Here is a 15401-nt window from a genome sequence, read left to right as displayed (position 1 = left end):
GGCTCCTGGCTTTGGCCTGGTTCAGCCCTGGCTGTTGCAGGCATTTGGGAAGTGACCCACAAGATGGGAGGTCTCTCTCTTTCTCCCCCATCCCTCTGCCTTTCAAATAAGCACATTTTTAAAAATCCAAACATATCAATACTTAAATGTTAACATGAGGGGCCAGCATTGTGGCATCCTGTATCTGAGTCCCTGCTGCTCCGCTTCTGATCCAGCTCCCTGCTAATGCGCCTGGGAGGCAGCAGGTGATGGCCCAAGTGCTTGGCCCCTACCACTCTGTGGGAGACCTGGATGGAGTCCCTGGCTCCCAGCTTTGCTTGACCCAGGCCCAAGCTTTGTGGCCATGTTGGGGAGTGAACCAGCAGATGGAAGATCTCTCTCTCTCTCTGCCTTTCAAATAAACAAACCAAGCTTTTTAAAGCAAGCCCCCATGATACACTGGTTAGAAAAGACATCCTTCAAATATAGAGACCCAGGCGAGTCCGTGGTGGTGAAGATGACCATGATGCCAGGAAGCCTGGGGATGCAGCGGTTCACTCAGATTGCAAGACACAGAGCAGCACCCGAGGACAAAGGGGTGCTGCGCGGAAGATCCGAGCCTGGAACGTGGCTTCGGAGACACCGCGGAAAACCCGGCAGAATTAAAGGCGGGGGTACAGAGTATCTCCCACCCCCACTGGTAGAGCAAACACAGAGGCTGGTCTGGGCCACTTTGGCCTGATGGGCACCCACAGAGCGGCAGCCCAGCCCTGTGGATGCACTCCCTCCTCCAGGGCATCGGCACGCTCGCTGAGACCCACGACCCACGACTGCCTGACCATACCACAGGCATGGAATGTTCTCCCAAAACGGGTCTAAGGAGAACCCAGCATCGTAAGGTGCTGGGGACAGGGACTGTCACCACGAGGGCGGCCGGGCCCCCGTCACGCACTCCCACAAGCCGGCCTCAGGCAGAGGCCCGGCAGCCAGGACACACCTCCTTGCTTTACTGAGTTTCTTGTTATGGCAACGGAGGATGGACAAGCACTCCCAGTGTCCACGTGGGTGCTGGAGACTGGAAAGACGGCAGGGACAGGGGGCGGATGGGTCTACTCTGGGAGACACAGGGGCAGGGGGCAGAGGGCCCACAGGCCGTGGCTTCCTGGCTCATCAACGAAGCCTCTGTGGGGTCTTGGGTACAAGGCCCCTTGTATCTGGTGATGAGGCTGGGCCCGGCCAGCCCCACACGGCCACCACGGCCCACGCTCCTGGTGGACAGCCCTGGGTGACAAGTGCGGGGCTCACGTGGCAGTGGGGAGCAGCTGGGGGAAGCGCCCAAAGTTCACGCCCCCTGCCCCAGCCTCCCCGCCTCACTCACCTTGGAGGGTAAGGGAGGGTTCTTCGTGAACGGGTCATTCTTGGTCTGCTTCCTGAAGAAGTCGTCGGAGGCCGAGCCGCGGAACGGGTCGCTCTCTTTGAAAGGGTCCCCTCCGAATGGATCTAGAGGGGGTTGGGGATGTGGAGGGACAACGCCTCGTAAGTGAGCGGCATCGTGTTTTGTGGAGTAACCCAGCACAAAAGGCCACCGCTTCAACCACGTCATTCACGGGAAATTCTAGAAAACCTAAGAATTGCGGTGGCAGGAAGGGGGCCAGCGGTGGCTCAGCCGGGGCCTGTATGGCGGCGTGGGGCCTGCAGCCTGGGGCAGACACTGGGCCGTGTCTGGATGACTTCTGACGCCTCCCACAACACACAGTCTGCACGCTGCATCGTGTCGGGAACCAGGACAAGAAAAACAGCCTGTGTGTGCTCAGTAGACGCCACTTTCCCGAGTACCCTCTCCCCAGAAGACGGCAGGCAGGGAGGGTCGCGTGCAGTCAGAAGTGGTGGAGCCTGCCAAGTCAATTATTCCTCCCAATACAGCCAACTTCTAACAACTAAATAATACGCGTGTGGCTAAACCCAGAGCTGGGTGGTCAGGGCTGTGTAGCACTGTGCACGTGCTCAGTGGGGTGTCCGCTGGAGTGGACACTGTACAACGGTGACTGTCGGCTCAAGAAAAAAACACGGAAATCAGCAGGCCACGTGATGCCAACAGCAAACCCGTCTGCGCTGGCCTCGCCAATGCCCAGGGGCCCGGGAAGTCATCCCCAGGGCTCGGCTGCATGTGCTGTGGACAATCGCCCCCCGCCCGCCGCCCCAGTCTGCATCATCACAGCTGCCCAGTGTTGCCATGGATGCGTCCCCACAACCGACCTCCCAGCCACCGGGGCTTCTCAAATCCTGAGTCTCATCATGCTGAGACTGGCAGCAAAGGGGAGGGGCAGTGTCAAGGCCGGGCTCCTTCTAGAACTATCTGAGGAGATGCTGGCAGGGGACTGGGGAGCACTTTCTCCACGCTCCTCAACTTGAACCAGGGCTGGTGACATCCTGGGGCTGGGCCTTTACCTGTGGACGCCGTCTGTGGCTCGGCAAAGGGGTCATTCTGGAATGGGTCGCCTGGACAGATGAGAGAGAAGGGTCTCGCTCTGAGACGGAACAGCATGGGGCAGCCACCCACCTGCCATGCCTTCAACCTGCCGCGCCCCCCCCCCCCCAGTTCAGGGAGGGACTAGAACCCCCTCCCCTGGGCCTATCTGCTGTAGCCCCAGCAGAGGTTGTTCTTGGCGAGGACGTTGTCGGGGGAACTGGAGGGACAGCCGGAATTCACTCTGTCCCCACCTCTGCTTCCCTGACCCCGGGGCAGGGGGAGCTGCCGGATTCCTCTCCCAGAGCTCAGGTGCTGCAGCCCCAAACCTGAGCCCGACCCCACCCCGCTCCCCCGCCTTCTTCCCGGGCCCGACATTTTTCTCAGAAAGCACAGCCAGCCCTTAGCCTTCCTGGAAACCCTGCTTTGCCCTGAAGAATGCAGAGCGGTTAGGAAAGTCCTATCGCTGACTCGCAGGGGATCGAGAGCTCGGGCTGAGGCCGGCCTGGGGCTGACTGGGCCCTTCCATGACCTCCAGCGCCTCTGACGGTCTGATAAGGCCGGTGAGGTGGGCGAGGAGGAAGTCACCGGCTGGTGCATCCGTGCATCAGGAAACTGAAGACCCAGGGACAACCGGGCAGCGAGCACCACCGGCAGCGCTACCCAGGCTCAGAGAACCCCCCGCCCCACCACGGCCGGTGGTCTCAGCCGGCTCTCCCAGCCATGTGCATGAAAGGGCCAGTCCTCCAAAGGGGGGGGGGAGTCCCGAGTGAGATACCTTTGAAGGGGTCTGCGCCTTTAAACGGGTCGGACTTGAAGGGGTCTTCGGCCTGGAAAGGATCCGCATGCGAGTCCTGGGTGTTGTTGCTAAATAACAAGGCTTTATTTTTGAAAGGATCGTCCTAGAATTTTGTGGAGAGACAGGACAGGGGTTTTACTAGTGCTGATTTGAAACAGAGCACAGAGTGCCGCGTCTCATTCTCAGCCCCACTGAACAGCGTGGCCCTCCAAAGCAGGACTGGGAAACAACCGCTGACAGGGCACGGACCCTGCTTGGCGACATCCAACAGTGGCTTGTGAGTGGGGACCAACGTGCCACCTGGGAAGTGACCGACAGGAAACCGGCCTGCGGAACTCTGCCCCGTCCTCACAGTCTGCCCATCAGTTTAGAACCATCCTGAAATAAACACCCATCCAGGGTCAGCATTGTGGTGCCTCCTCTGATACCGGCATCCCATGTGGGCACAGGCTTCAGTCCCAGGGCACAGCTCCCTGCTAATATGCCTGGGAAAGCAGCGGAGAAGGGCCCAGCACCCACGCGGGAGACCCGGATGAAGTTCCAGGATCTTGGCGGCTTTGACCTGGCTCAGACCTTGTTGATGCAGCTATTTGGGGAGTGAACCAAAGGGTGGAAGAGCTCACTCGCTCGCTCTCGCTCTCTCCTTCTCTCTCTCCCTCCCTCCAACTCTGCCTTTCTTTTCTTTCTTTCTTTTTTTTTAAGATTTATTTACTCATTTGAAAGGCAGAGACACAGAGACAGAGGCAGAGAGAGAGAGAGGTCTTCCATCCGCTGGTTCACTCCCCAGACAGCCTCAATGGCTGGAGCTGTGCCGACCCAAAGTCAGGAGCCAGGAACTTCTTCCGGGTCTCCCATGTGGGCGCAGGGCCCCAAGCACTCGGGCCACCTTCCACTGCTTTCCCAGGCCACAGCAGAGAGCTGATTCAGAAGTGGAGCAGCTGGGACCGGAACCGACGCCCACACGGGATGTGGGCATTGCAGGCGGTGGCCCCATCACTCTGCCTTTCAAATACAGTAAAAATAGAAGTTCGTTTGACAGTCACTGAGGAGCCACCCCCACGCCCACGAACAGGCGGATGAATGAACACGATCTACTCAATCACCACTCTGGGCCCTGAGAAGGAAGGTGAGCTGAGCGCCTGCCCCAGCACCCGCCGAGCGCCTGCCCCAGCACCCGCCGTGCGCCTGCCCCAGCACCCGCCGTGTGCCTGCCCCAGCACCTGCCGTGCTGAGGGACACGAGCCAGCCACTGAGGAATGCACACTGGACGCCACCTGTGTGAGGTCCCAGAGGTGGGAAACAGTGGTGGGGGGCCAGGGGCTGGCCGCAGCGGGTGAGAAGTGACCCGTGTAGAACGCTGGGAATAGACGGAACACCTCAGAGGGCAGGTTTCACGCTGCGTCCAGGGGCAGTGATGAAGTCGCTGCTTGGACGGTGGGTTGTGGGGTGCCCGTACCCCATGCGGCAGTGCCAGTTTCGATCCTGGCTACCCCACTTCGAATCCAGCCTCCAGCTAATGCATCTAAAGCAGCAAGGGATGAAGGTTCAGGTACCCGGTCCGGGAGACCCGGGTGGAGTTCCTGGTTCCTGGTTCACGCCTGGCTGCTGTGGCCATTTGGGGAATGAACCAAGAGATGAAAGACCTCTCCCTGTGTCTCCCTCACGCTGTCTCTCTGCCTTTCAAATAAACAAATAAATCTTAAAAAAAAAAAAAAAGAAAGAAAGAAAGAAAGAAAGAAAGAAAGAAAGAAAGAAAGAAAGAAAGAAAGAAAGAAAGAAAGAAAGAAGAGAAAAAGCCACTGCGTGGGATGCACACGTCCCATATCCAGGTGCGTGGGTTCGAGTCCTGCCTGCACCTCCACCTCCTGATTGCAAGCCCATGATGACCCAAGTGCTGGGCTCCCAGATGGAGCTCCCGGCTCCCGGCTCCAGCCTGGCGCAGCCCCGGCTGCTGGGGCATTTGGGGAGTGAACCAGCGGATGAGAGATCGGTCTCTCTCACACTCTTTCAAATAAAATAAACAAAGACTTCAGAAAGGGAATCGCTGAGTCAGAAGTGACGTTTCTGGAAACGCCACAAAGCAAGCTCGGAGAAGTCCACCAGCCACGGCAGCCCGGGCCTCCCTCAAACGCCGGGAACGTGTGCCCGCCGCCGCCACCCTACCGTTCCCACGCCAACAGACCCGTGGCCAGCTTCTGTCCTAGGGACAGCTGCCAGGCCACACACAACACTTGGCACTTTTGTCTTTGTTTTTGAAGGCAGCTAAAACAAACGAGAATATTTAAGCTGGAAGAAAACAATGTTTGATGAGCACATTATTTCGTGGTGGAAAATGACCCAGGCGGTGGGGGGGGGAGGGGAGGGCGGGGGAGCTGGCGACGTGCCTGGGAACAGCGCGCTTGGCTCGGGAGCTGGGGCTCTGTGTTGGTTAATGGCGACACGCCCGCCGTGAAAACACGGTGTGCCTCACTGTGATGTCACACCTGGGAGACGCTGGTATCTGTGAGGCCGGCGAGCAGATCTGCTATTCCAACTGCCTGAATCCGCAAGCGACCTCAAGGCGGGAGTTTCGCTGAGCGCACGGGCAGCAGCACCGAAGGCCCAAAAGCAAGTTTCCTGACAGGAGGCCATCTGCCTCATGCCACCAGCTCTCGGGGCGTCGGGAGCCACCAGCGCGGCTGCGTCCCCCCGCCCTGGCTTCCCAAGGACGCAGAGGTGCCGGCCAATTTCTTACCTGGGACAGGTGGCCTGCAGGGCTCCCCCAGGCACAGGTGCCTGCGAGTGCCGAGCCAGCGACGGCTCTTGGGTTCTGTGTGCGCGTCACACGTCCCCGAGCCAGCGTCCCACGAGGCTCTCGGGGAAGCCCTGAGCTATAGAGGCCAGGGGCCGGGGCAGAAACCCCAGCACCTGCTCCAGCGCCAGGCGGGACGGACAGACTTTGTGCCAGAGGTGGACGGAGAGGGACGAGGGTGCGAGCTCGGCCTTGGGAGGTCGGGGGAGTCTGTTTTTCGTTTCCACTGACATGGACTTGAAAGTCCTCAAGTGTGTCTCTCACTCGGGAGTCCCAGTGCACAGTGGCAGAGAAGAGACTGCGATTCCAGGGGCCCCTCCCCGTTCCCGGGGGACGCCGTGCAGCCCCGACTCCCTGACAGAGAGGCGCGGTTACGCGGATGCTATGAACACTACCACCCCCAGAGCAGGGAGGGCTGAGCCCCCTGCCCAGGGACAAGCAGGCTCCGCGTGGCCTGAGGACGTGGTGCCGGCTCAGAAGCGTGCCACGAGGCCGTTTGGTTGCCGGGCAAACATCACCGCGCACAGAGAAGCAAGTCACGGTGGCAAAGGCCTCGCGGCTGCACCGGCACAGACATCGAGTGCAGCTCCCGGGCGCGGGCCCCGGCCTGCTCAGCAAGCAGACACGGCAACTCTGAGAAGTTCCTGTGTCAGCCCTTCTTTATAGAGGGGCTGACAAACCAGTTCTCTGGGGCCAAAGCCCCCTGATTGGGAGCTCCTGCCAAGTGTGGTGGTACAGAGACCCCCACCACGGAGCGGCTCAAGTGACCCAAGCGCACTCCACCAGCTCCCCAGCTCCTGTTTAGTAACTGGCTCTGCAGAGGCCACGAAGCCAGCCCGGGTGTGCCACTGGGGCCAGCTGGGCCCCAGGAGCAGAGCTGCCACGAGCTCTCGGCGACTGTACCACCTTCTCTCTGCGCATTGAGCCAGACACGACAAGAAACAGATTCGGCTTCTTCCAGAACCCCGCGTCTGTCTCCTGGACAAAGCCACTCCGTGCGACCTCAACACTCCAGGTTCAGAAACTCATCCAGGAAGGTTCTGGACGCCCCACCTGCTTGTCTGGAAGTCTCGCGGTGCACAGTGGCGAACACAATCCCTCTCCAGGGCGCTCATTAAGGAATGGAAACAAACCAAAGCAGGCTTTAAAAACTGTATTTGTACAACAAGACCAATAAGAACTTCCTTTCAGACATCCGGGGCAAGTTTCTACGTAACAGGTCTGGTGTCCACATTCCAAGAGTAAGTGACTTAAGAGATGAACAAAAAATAACAAGGCAGGTAAAAACCTAAGGGGGTGGGGGTGGGGGGAGAGAAAGAGAGAGAGAGAGAGAGAGAGAGAGAGATCACTGGCCAGTTGTCAAGCTGTCACTTCCTTGACAACTCCTGGCCAAGGAACGCAATCGCACGAAAACCGGCAGAGACCAGCTGAGAGGACACTGGTCCCTGAAGACAGACCAGACGGGGCAAGCCGGAAGCTGTGCGAGGGGCGGTGCCAACTGGCAGGATTAGGAGCGGGGGCGCACACACACACCAAGAACCAAGGAGCAGAGCGAGAAATTCTGGCCGAAAGGCGAACGCGCATTGTGTAAATGCAGACGGTGAGGCTGACGGCGGCGGCGGGAGGGCCCAGGGGTATGGAATTCACCCATTGACAAGCCCACGAGAAAACAGCACATCCAGCGCAGGCCGGAGACAAGAGACGAGACAGGACACCGAGTGTCTCCCAAGCGGCCAAGGGGAGGCGAATGCTTCCCTGGAAGTCCTCAGGACGGAGTGAGTGGCACTGAGACAGGAAAGGGACAGAACGAGGAACATGGGGCGCTTGAGAGAGAGCAAGCCTGGGTGACTCCCACGGGGAAGCGGATGGGCTCCGGATGGCCCAGGAGGAGTCTGCAGCCGGGGCGAACTGTTAAAGGCGGCACCGCGTCCCATCCACTGCCCGACAGCACAGGGACAGCCTGCCGGGGACCTGCAACGCGCGGGCTTGGGGCTGCAAAGGCAGATGCGGGCACAGGCGGGAAGACGTGGCCACTGAAGGCTGCAGGACACCCGTCTGGAAGCCCACGGCCGCTAGAGAGGCCGCCAGCCCCAGCGCGCTGGGTCAGAGCTCCGGGCCCATGAGGGCTGACTGAACATGCCCAGGTTACAGGGGACGAGACCTCAGGCACGGCCGATTCGCCCTAGGAGGGCTGTTGGTGTTGTCCTGGGTCTTTACATGAACTTGACGTCAAGGTGCTGCCTGGGGAACACCCCCCATACCCCAGAACATGCCTCGGGACCAAGCTCCTCAATCAGCGGAACGCAGGGAAGGGCCCGTTTTGGCGGAGTCTGAGAAGGCCTCTGAATTTGGGTGGCTGGCCCAAGGCAAACACTTCTGCAGAGCGGGGATCTTTAAAATCGGGTTTTACAGAGCCCTGGGCCTACCTCGGGCTCTGTTCCGCACACCAGGATGGAGCATGGCCACCGCTTCGGGCTGCAGGGCCGCACAGTCATGCAAAGTGGGGCTGGGAAACACTTATTCGACTTTTACCATGGCTCCAAAACCTCCCCTCTCGGCCAGGGAGATGCCTTCGCTCAGGTCGGCCAGGTCGCTCAGGCTGGCGCCGTGCACCCCGTCGAGGGCCTGGCTGTACTGCTCCAGGCTCCTGTGGGCCTCCTGCCGGCTCTCGTGCAGCTGGGAAAGCTTGCTCCTCGCCTGCGTGACAGACACAGCTGGCATCAGTGCCCGTCAGTGATCAGCAAACCCCGCCTGGACATGGGGTCCTCTCTGCTCCTGGAGAGCCGGGGAAAGGGAGGCCGTCCATGAAGTCAGACTTCGGTGAGTCCCCTAACTCTGTCCTGCACACGCTGTGCACCCCAGGTCAGCGACCTAACCTGCTTCCTCGACTCCAAAATGGGGCATTAGAAATGATGGGGTGGGGGCCGGCGCTCCAGAACGGTGGTGTAGTGGGTAAAGCCACCGCCTGCAGTGCCAGCATCCCATATGGGTGCCGGTTCGTGTCCTGGCTGCTCCACTTCCCATCCGGCTCTCTGCTATGGCCTGGGAAAGCAGTAGAAGATGGGCCAAGTCCTTGGGCCCCTGCACCCGCGTGGGAGACCCAGAAGAAGCTCCTGGCTCCTGGCTTAGGATTGGCACAGCTCCAGCTGTTGTGGCCATTTGGGGAGTGAACCAGCAGATGGAAGATCTGTCTGTCTCTCCCTTTCTCTCCGTAATTCTTTCAAATAAAATAAATACATCTTAAAAAGCATACAACAAAATCCATATATATATATGTGTGTGTATATATATACACACACACATATAAATACTATATATATATATGAGGTCTTCCAAAAGCTCCTGGAAAACATGTCTCTGAAAAACCACACATGCAATTGGGAGAGGTTTTGCACCATCTCTTAGCTTGGTGCTCCTGAGGTGCCCTCCTGCACCCATCTCAGCTCCCGGCTGAGGGCTGGCGGGGAGAGCGGTGAGGAACTGACAAGCAGGATGGAGAGCTCAGGCCCTACGCAGCCCATGCTCTGGCCCAGCGTCCGCCTGGGCGCCGGCAGACAAGGGCCGGGACGAGCTTGGCCGTGAAGGGACCGAGAGGCTGGTGTCCGGTTCAGGAATCAGGCCCCCCACCCCCACCCCCACCCCCACCCCCTGTGATGCCGACTGCTCCAGCAGAGCCGGCCTGGCTCCTGACCCAGCCCCCTGTACACACACGCCCACGAGGGAGACCCGGAGGCAGCTCCCGGCTTCAGCCTGGCTCGGCCCTGCCTGTTTGTGGGCATCTGGGGAGCGAACCATCACACAGGAGGTCTCTCTGTCTGCCTTGCTCAAACACACACAACTTTTGAAAAGGAAAAGAGCGAGGACTAAACCGCTTTGCCGCTCTGTGCCTGGATGCCCAAGGGCCCGTGAGGAGCCGGGGAGCACAACACCCGGGGGCCCAGGGCCGCAGGTGGCCAGCTCCATCTGGAACCGGGAGAGGCTGCACCCCGAGCAGGAGCACTGACGCACGGCCGCGTGCTAACCGGCACTCCAGGACGTGGCGGAGGGCCTTCCGCCTGTGCACGGAGGACTCGCTGCTCCGACTCTGTCGCCCTCGCCAGCGCGACGAGGACCGGGCTGGTGAAGATGCTCCCCAGACCCCAAGTTCTCCGCCAGCCCTGCCAGCTGCCTGGAGCTGACGTGTGCTAGCCCGGGTGGGCAGACCACAGCCTGGGGCACCCCCAGGCCAGGCCCTCCACTTCCAGAAGAGCCCCTCACGAGAACAAGGAGGCTGAGAGCACAGGGCCCACGGCCCGCGTGACTGCCCACGGCAGCAGGGCCCATGGCCTGCGTGACCGCCCGCACCTGGTTGATCTCGTCCTGCGTGGACCTCAGGGACTTGATGATGGTCTCCAGCTGCACCCGCCCGGCCTGGATGCTCTGCTCCAGCTGGGCCTCCTCCTGCTGCAGCCGGTTCAGCTCCGACTTGGCCCGGTTCAGGTCATCCTCCTGCGACTTCAGGTCGGACTCCTGCGACTGGATTTGCGTCTTCAGCGACGAGATCTGCAAGGAGATGTTGGGATTCCAGCGCGGGGGTGGGAAGTGCGGCTCGGTTCTCACTCCTGAACTGAGCTGAGCCGTGGGGGTGGACGCCCCAGCCTGGCCCAGCCCCCAGCTTCCATTCTCCACACCCGAAAGGCAGGCAGGCCGGCCCTGATCTAACGGACGGAGGACGGCTCTGGACGAAGGAGGGCTGTGGCCTCTGACCAAGCACCTGCCTCTGTCTCTACCCCAGGGGCTGAACGCCCTGACATGGAGCAAACCCAACTCCCCGGTTTGTAACAAGTGGCACAGGCCCTGAGGAGGGGAGAGAGGTGCCTGGACTGCAGTGTCATGGGGGCCAGGCCAGGGGCGTCCCCAGGGCACTGGAGCATAAGCAGGCGGCTCAGAGGTGAGACCCTAAGTGCCCGGATGGCTGCACGACACCCGCAGGACGTCTCAGGGCCCTCCCCGCGCCGCGCCCGCACCATCTGAGTCTCGTCCTGGCACTTCTGCCGCACGTCACTCAGCATGTCCCGGAGCTTGGCCTTCTGCTGGTCCATCTCGTCCAGCCGGTCCTGGGCATCCTGTTTCTGAGCTTCGAGCTCTTGCAAACTGCTCGTCTCCCGGTCTAGGTCATTTTGCAGTTCCTGGGGAAGAGTGGCAGGAACGGACTCGAATGGACACCCCCAGAGCCAGGCCGAGGGCCCAGCATCACGGGGACCTGCCCACCTGGCCCCTGGCTTATGGCCCTGGGCCCAGCCTCTCACTAGCTGCCCGATGAGTCTTTCCTAGTCATGGAGGGAAGGGCACCTCCCAGACAAACACACACAGGGCGCAGGGCATGGAGGAACGGCCGGGCCTCAGAGCACACCATGGGGAGTACCACGGAGGACAGTGCCGTGGCTGGGACGTGGCTGGTCCCCCGAAGGCTCGTGTGCAGGGCGCCTGGTCCCCAGTGTAATGTGTTAAGAGGTGGCGCCTGCTGGGCAGTACTTAGGACCGGAAGTGTTAGGTCATGGTGCCCAGAATCAGACACGGGCCTTTGGCATGGAGGTGCCATTTAACTGTGTGGGGCTGAGCCGGACGAGGCCAGGGCCCGGGGTGAGCCCAAGGCTGCCCATCACTGAGGGAAGCCCCCACCAGGACGAGTAACCTTGAAGCCCTGCTGTGCTGCACAGATTCAGCACCACGAGGCGTGCCTGCACCCCACCCTGGAGCACCAACTGTCCCAGCTGTTCCACTGCGAACCCAGCTTCCTGCTAACGCGGCTGGGAAAGCAGCCGGGGGCAGCCCAAGTGCTTGGGCCCTGCCACACGGGTGGGAGACCCAGAGAAGAGCTCCGGGCTCCTGGCTTTGGCCTGGCCCAGTTCTTGCTGCTGTGTCCATCAGCCAGGGCACAGGTGAGCTGAAACACGCCCCCCCCCGCCCCCGCACACCGTGGAATATTATTTGGCCATAAACAGGGATGAAATGCTAGTGGTACACCCGTGTCTTGAAAGCGTGACACTGACTGGTGGCAGACACCAGACATGGAAGGCCACAGGCCATGTGGGCCTGCAGACGGCAATCCAGGGACAGGAAGCAGAGTGGTGGCTGCCAGGTGTCAGGGGCCAGGACGGGAGGTCCGAGGGTTATAGGGACTCTTTCTAGAGCGATGGAAACGTTCTGGGGCCACCAAGCTGAGGGCGACCGTGCCAAATCCACCGAGTGGCACCCGATGTCACCTCCACGGGAAGGAAGCCACTGCCCCTCCTGCCGAGGGGCCCCGGGCAGACGCCTGCACCCCTCCTGTCCTGACCTGCACCTCGCTGGTCTTCTGTCTGATCGCCTCCTCCTTTTCCCGGATATCTTGCTCCAGCGAGTACTTCTCTCTGTTGGGGGCAAAACATGTCCCGGAAGTGGTGAGCCAGCCGTCGCCTCTCTGAGGGACCCCCACGGGTGGGGTGGGGCCTGTGAGCGCGAGGACGCCTCCCGCCCGACCCCGGCACCCGTCAGAGGCACCGCATTTCCTCTGCCTGGGGCCACAGAGGAACCAAAGACGTCTCCACCACGACCAGGTTGCCACTCGCCTCTGCTGGCCCTGACGGTGCAGGGGCCCTGTAGGGAGCACGGGTGGTCTCTCCCGCTGACACCCAGCAAGGACACGGAGCCACACCCCCTGCAGGTGGATTCTTCTCCAGCTAGCGCCTTGACCATGGCCTTGTGAGACCCCTGCCCTGCCCAGAGAGCTCCGTGGAGCTGCCTGGCTCCCTACAGAGCCACGCGCTCACACAGCTGTGCTGTGCTGAGCCAGCTACACTGTGGCTCACGGCGCACGCAGCACGGAAAACCACACTCTCCGAACGCCACAGCCCCTCAGGGGTTCAACACTCAGTGCAAGGGACCTGCCACAGGCTGGCAGGGAGACGGGTGAGGGTGAGGCACAAATGAATGGCAGCTGTGAACATGGGGGTACAATGTGAGAACATTCTAGATGGCAGGAATAGGAAAGCCAAGCCGGGGGTGGGGGGGGGCGAGGGTCAGAAGTGTGGGGTGACCCTGGGCTTGTAGCGGGAAGTGGCAGTGTGGCAGCCAGGAGACTGCCGTGGAGTTGGTCCACGGTGCCCACACCCGCGCCTGTCAGTCTCCCCGCTGCACACCTCTCCCCTCATGCCACCACCAGCCTCTCGCGCCTCGCTGTGGACTTGAATGCTCGTGTCTCTCGGTCAGGAGGCCCGGGCCCACACTGGCTCGGATGGAAGACCTCACACGTGGAGCCCCCCCCCCCCCGCCGCGCCCCTCCCTTTCAAACCTGCACTCGTGGAACCTCACACGAGTCTGGGACGGCCAAGGGCAGCCTGGGGGAGGGGCCAGCCTACCTCTGTAACTGGGCGATCTCTTGACTGATATCGTCCAGCTCTTTCACTCCCGTGAACTCCCCCGATCCCAGAGAACTGGAACTGTCCTAGGAGCAAATTCGGACGGCAATCACTAAGGGGCAAGCTGACATCACCGCACAGCAGGGGCTGGGAGGTCTTGCGCCCAGGAATAAAATCCTCTCTGTGGGTCACAGCATGAGAGGGCAGAAGCTCACAGGTGTCCCTGTGAGCCTGGGACACCTGCCCAGGGCCGATCCACCCCCTCCGTCCCCCACCCCGCTCCCACTCCTGGATGAATAAGATGAGGGTCGGGCAGACTGTGGGGCTCACGCGGGCCGCCTGCGCCACCTGCTGGCGAGCGGCGGAAGCAACACGAATGGGAGCAGGTGCGGCTGGGGCTACTCACCGGGACCGGGGTGCCTCTCTCTGAGGGCGGGACCATGTCGGGCGAGAGGACTTGAGGGGGGTCGATGCCTTTACTGACCTTCTGCTGAATGAAATACATAGCTAACGCGAATTGGTCTTTGCTTAACTTCCCCGTTTGCCTCGTATCGGCCAGGGCCCTGGGAGAAACGCGGGACGCTGATTACAAATCAGGACGCCGGGCTCGGCCTGCCCCCAGTGAGCGCAAGGTGGGGACCCCGGTGACGGCGACACAAACACCGGGACGCCCTGGCGAGCCCCCATTCCTTCTGTCCATTCCTGGCAAACAGTCTCAGGACCCCCACCCCCAAGCCCACCAAGGGGCCGGTCCCATGCGAGAGGCTCCTGCGTGACCTCCACCTGCTAGCTGCAGAACCCCAGTGCTGCGGGAGCAAGCCCGGAGCAGCCAGGCCCGGCGCTGCCCTGTGCACCCCACCCTGCAGCACCAGCTGGGGGAGGGTCAGCACTCCTGATCTGAATGTGGGGATCCCCAGAATTCCAGGGCTGAAGCCCTAACCCCAGGGAGATGGGGTTGGGAGGCGGGGCCTTTGGGAGCAGACTGTCTCGTGAGCTGGTGCTCTCTGGCCCTCTGAGATGTGCAGACACACGGAGCAGCCGTGTCTCAGAGCTCCGGCCTCCAGGAGCTGGGGTTCAGGTGCCCCCATCTGTCTGTGTACTCATTAAGCCCCCCAGCACGGGCAGATCCACGCCTCCTGTGCCCAAAGGGGCTGCCTTGTACGGCGGCACACAGGGGCCCGCAGTAAGCTCCTCTGCACTAGGGCCAGCCAAGGCGTCCCAAGCAGCAAGGCTTGTAAACGCCCCTTCCCTTCCTCCCCACCCCCTCCGCACAGGGCTCGGAGCTGGGTTTCTGCAAAGCATGGCTGGGCACGGAGAGGAACAGAGCAGCCAGGTAGGCACAGAGCTCGTCTTGTGGATGTCGCGTTATGAGGTGGCTGCACACCCCAGACTCGGGGCTGTGCTGTCGGTGTCCACCCACAGCCATGTGTGCCAGGCCTAAGCCACAAGGAGCTGGCCACGGTGGGGGCAGAGCCTTGGCCCTGGCACCCGCCGCGCCGCGCCTGGAGCACTAGCTGTGCATCGGCACTTCCTCCCCTGGGTGGCTGGGGCCCCGGGGCCGGTGGCGGGCACAGGGGCCGAGATGCTGCCCAGGACGCCCCAGCCGGCAGCCTGTGCGCCACTCCCGATCCCAGCTTCCTGCCGGTGCGCACCCGGGAGGCAGCAGCGACGCTCGGGGGCTTGGGGAGACCTGGACAGAGCTGTCTCCATCTGCCTTTCAAATCCAGGATTAGAATGACGATCAATCTAGACTTGTCTCCGCCTCCCCAGTGGCCAGCTGGGCCCCTTCATCTCCTTTCCCCCTCCTGCTCTGGACCCACAAGGACTCGTGACTTCGCTGGGCCGTGGCCATGTCACCACGTCATCTACAGGCTGAAGTACACCTCCTGAGCCGTGAGGTCCACGGACCCACAGCTGCGATGCCTGGGATTTCAGGTTTTTTCAGATCTGCGTGTTCACAAGGAGACGTCTTAGGGGTGAGCTCCA

At 61.4% G+C, this 15401-nt stretch overlaps 1 protein-coding gene across 13 annotated transcripts in view; it reads right to left on the bottom strand.

Annotated features, from left to right (window-relative positions):
- EPS15L1 (epidermal growth factor receptor pathway substrate 15 like 1) overlaps nt 1–15401 on the bottom strand; it is a 70178-nt gene that overhangs the window by 21530 nt on the left and 33247 nt on the right. For 10 of the 13 annotated variants that reach the window (XR_011382882.2, XM_051835710.3, XM_051835711.3 and 7 more), the window contains exons 11-19: nt 13822–13978; nt 13416–13501; nt 12356–12428; nt 11043–11204; nt 10381–10578; nt 8569–8733; nt 3225–3348; nt 2428–2478; nt 1358–1479 (exon numbers count right to left, since the gene is read on the bottom strand). Coding sequence is in view for 12 of the 13 variants with exons in the window: in XM_051835710.3 (XP_051691670.2) it covers nt 1358–1479; nt 2428–2478; nt 3225–3348; nt 8569–8733; nt 10381–10578; nt 11043–11204; nt 12356–12428; nt 13416–13501; nt 13822–13978 (1138 nt within the window). In the remaining variant the exon portion in view is untranslated. Of the gene's footprint in view, nt 1–1357; nt 1480–2427; nt 2479–3224; nt 3349–7174; nt 7325–8568; nt 8734–10380; nt 10579–11042; nt 11205–12355; nt 12429–13415; nt 13502–13821; nt 13979–15401 lie in introns of those variants that run through there. The other 3 variants (XM_089316480.1, XM_089316482.1, XM_089316481.1) reach the window with 2 other exon arrangements.

Source organism: Oryctolagus cuniculus, chromosome 16, assembly GCF_051225735.1.
Source record: "Oryctolagus cuniculus isolate XC-2025 breed Fujian yellow rabbit chromosome 16, ASM5122573v1, whole genome shotgun sequence".
NCBI classification, from domain to species: domain Eukaryota; kingdom Metazoa; phylum Chordata; class Mammalia; order Lagomorpha; family Leporidae; genus Oryctolagus; species Oryctolagus cuniculus.
The sequence above is the reverse complement of the archived record's forward strand: the minus strand, read 5'-3'. Positions and strand labels throughout refer to the sequence as shown.